The following is a 3,489-nucleotide window of genomic DNA, read 5'->3' as shown; positions in this document are numbered from 1 at the left end:
GGGAGGGAAAAGTGGCAGCATGAAACCCCCGCTTGGGAGAGCGGGGTGTGGGGGGAAAAAAAAAAAAAGGGGGGAGAAAAGGGTGGGAGGCGGAAAAGGAGGGACTGTCCTGCTGGTGCTGGGCCCGTGTTTTAGTTTTGGGGCTGTTTCCGTGCCATGGGACGCTCGACTTTTGTAGCAGCCTGGAAGCAGCGGCGTGTGTCCGGGGTTTGCTCGGCGGAGGTTGCAGGTGGTGCTGTGGGAAGCGCTGCAGGGACGGGGGACACGGGTCCGGGGCCACCCGTGTCCCCCGCGGGGGGTCCCCCGTGGGGTGCCCCCCGCTGGACACGCCGGGGTCGGGGACACCCTGTAATTCAGGGTGCGTGGATGGGGTCTTGCCTGGTGCAAACCTCTCCGTAGGTTGTTGAAACATTGCAGGAACTTGATGGTAGAGGAAAAAAAAAAATAAATAGCCGTGACCACCTTGACATTGCCAGGCAGCGTGTGTAGGAGGGCTGCCGGGTTGCTGGAGGGTTTTTTTCGGAGAGGCTGGGACAGCTGCAGCTCTCTGGGTAGTTGGGGAAGTGGAGGGGATAAGAACTGAACAAAGGAAAAGCTGAAGCATGAAGGAGTGATGAATTCAGGGGGGTGGGGGGAGAGTGCTGCATGAGGCTGGGTGTGTTGGAAGGTTGCTGCTGCTTTTCCCCTTGAGGCAGTAGGTGCTCTTCGAGGGGAATAAACATTTGTCAGGTCTCAGTGAATAGATATGGGTACAGGGTTGGTTTTTTTTAAAATAATTTGTGAATGCCCTTGAATTGTGGAGTGTATGGCAGTAGGAGCAGCCACGCTTGGGTTTTCCGTTTGGATTGCAGAACTAGTTGCTCCTTGAAGGTGTCCTCACTCACTGCAGAGGGGCTGGACTAGGTGACCTTTAAAGGTCCCTTCCAACCCAAACTACTCAGGCAGCATTATTAGTCCTTTTGCTCATAATAAAAAAAATCTATGGGTCTGTCGATTTGAAGATTTTTGAGCTTGCTTTTCTTTGCATTGCTTAGATGTTGGGATGTATTTAGAGCCCTTGCACTCTTAGTTTTGTGCCTTGGGGAACACCAGTCTGTGGGAACTGGTGAGCGTGTAGATGGCTGACTGGCCTTTGGCATTGTAGCATTTGTGCCCAAGTGTGTACATGGAAGGATCAGCTGGGCTTATCTTCTGTTTTGATGGTAAGATGAAGACTAAGAACCAGAAATATCCCTGTCCCATAAAAACTTTTTTTTTTTCCTAGCCACATTGATATGCACTGTCAGCCCAAGGGCCCTTCATGAAGAAGGATGGTGCTTTGGAAAACTCAACCTCAGTGAATGCAGACTGAAGGAATCTCTTTTCCTTGGATGCATGAGATTTGTCGCAGCTGAAAACTAGATGAGTTTTTGTTCTCAGCAGAGAGAGAACCTGTGATTGAGGATTGAAGCATCGCTGTGATTTCTCTGCTAAAACTCGACTCTGTGACTAAGTGTGGTCATCAGGTTCATTCCATCCCTTTTCTTAGGCTGTAGGCCTGTCATGTGTTTGAGAACAGTAAATTTGCTGTTCTGCAAGCTAACTATGCTTATATGTGCTTTCTTTTGGCATGAAACGAAGCCTTCCTGCCCTGAAGCCATTAAATTATAAATTTATGCAATGATGAAAAAAAAGTGATTACTCAGATGTGGTCTTAATCGTAGCAGTAGCAAAGAGCTGGGGAGTGAGAGACAGGAAAGCCTCCTGTCAGGGATTAAGGGATGCAAGAAGGTTCAACAGGTCATCCAGAATAGTGTTTCTGCCAGTATTCTGCCCTCAACATACTTTTCCTCTTGCTCAGGACTAACTAATCTGGTTCTGTTTAGTGTAAATGATGTATGCAAAAGGTAGGGAAAATGTGTGTCATCTCTGTATGTTGGTGTGTGCCTGTGTTAGTAACAGTGCTGATGTAACCATGCCCAGCATGGATCTTGTGCCCTTTCCTCCTTATAATCAGGAACACACTTTCACACAGTCAGAGAGGAGATAACACATTCACACAAAAAAAGCTTGAAATGGTACAAAAGGAGAGCTATTTTCCCTTCTTGCTGTGAGAGTGGAGCTGTTGAAGAGTTTGTTGGTAATTGAGTCTTTTCTGGGAATTTTGGTTTTATAATGTCTTCTGTCATGAGAAGTCAAGTCCACATCGACCCATTTTCCCCCAGCTTTTGGGCAGGGAGCTAGATCTGTGTTGTAAATTACGTAGTTATTGACAGCAAGAACATTTCAGAAGTAGGAAATGAGGTTGGCTTTCCATGGGCAAAGGGCAAAAAAAGCACAGCAATGAATGCCAATGACTGAAAGACAGATTAGCTTGTCTTACTGCTCAAACAAGTTATCTTGTTCTATAGTAAGTGCACTTGTTTGCTTTATGTAGATTAGGATAAATTGAATGAGTGTTACTTGGTTTCTGCTTGGATTTAGGGTTTTTTCCTCTAGTGTTGATCCTGTGCATATGTCCTGGTTTCTGTATGCAGGGGTTCCAGTGCTGCCTCTGAGATCTCTGAATTTAGATAACTGGTATTTTAAACTTTTTCTCTCGACTAATGCAATGGCCACCACTTAGTGGTTTCTCAGGGCGAAAATCTTGTTTAGCTTCAAGTGAAGTGTGCCAACTTCAGATATGCATGCAGACAAGTCTAGCCTATGAAAATTCACTTGGGATCTTGTGTTTGCAGTAAGCATGTCCTGAGATTGCTCTTGTCTAACCTTCCCCTGCAAAATTGACTAAAACCTTAAAGGAGCAGGAAACTTTGCAAGCACAATTATCACTGATGTATAAAGTGTGATAGCACTTTTTTGCTTGGCCTAATAGATGATGCCTCTGCAAACTTCTAATTATTAATCCTCAAAATCCAGATCTGGGTGACTTAAATCATTCAGGTGTGTAAATGGTCTCAGCTGAGCCTATAGCCAAAGCATGTAACTTGCTCTTAAAAAATTTCTAGATTTCATCCTTTGCCAGAACTCTGTCTAAAGTTAGCATTGCTTGGTAAACATCGTGGAGGCTAGAAGTGGGCTTATAGCGTGGATAAAGGGTGTATGGCTCTTATTTCAGTACTGCTTATTGTAGTAAGGAGTTGGGAGTGATAAAAGCATCATCCTATACCTTCTCTATAGCTTCTCAGTCTGTTGTGCTGCTGCTGTCTGTTGCCCTGGCTGAGCATAAAACATTCTGGTGTGGGCAGCATCAAAGCCAGATCTTGGCTGCAGTGTTGTAGCAGGAGTGATTTCAAACCGGGGGATGCTGCTTGCAGGACAGAGAAAGGAGAGAATGGGGGTGAACTGCAGGCAAAGGCCGCTTGTTGCTGGTTGGAATCTGTCTCTCACAAGACCCTCAGATTGAACTCAAGCTGCAATTCATGCTCTTTGTTAATCATAAATTCTGATTAATAAAATAAATTTCTTTAGTCTTTGGAGATTGCCTAGTGAAACATATATGCAATTTTG

The 3,489-nt window shown here is 45.3% G+C and overlaps 1 protein-coding gene across 1 annotated transcript in view; it reads left to right on the top strand.

Annotated features, from left to right (window-relative positions):
• Positions 1-156: 156 nt before the first annotated feature.
• PLEKHA8 (pleckstrin homology domain containing, family A (phosphoinositide binding specific) member 8) overlaps positions 157-3,489 on the top strand; it is a 25,794-nt gene continuing 22,461 nt past the window's right edge. Inside the window, exon 1 of the mRNA XM_010007636.1 lies at positions 157-358. Coding sequence (XP_010005938.1) covers positions 157-358 — 202 coding nt within the window. The remainder of the gene's footprint in view (positions 359-3,489) is intronic.

This window comes from Chaetura pelagica, unplaced genomic scaffold (assembly GCF_000747805.2).
Source record: "Chaetura pelagica isolate M959 unplaced genomic scaffold, ChaPel_1.0 scaffold10, whole genome shotgun sequence".
Classification (NCBI taxonomy): domain Eukaryota; kingdom Metazoa; phylum Chordata; class Aves; order Apodiformes; family Apodidae; genus Chaetura; species Chaetura pelagica.
The sequence above is the reverse complement of the archived record's forward strand: the minus strand, read 5'-3'. Positions and strand labels throughout refer to the sequence as shown.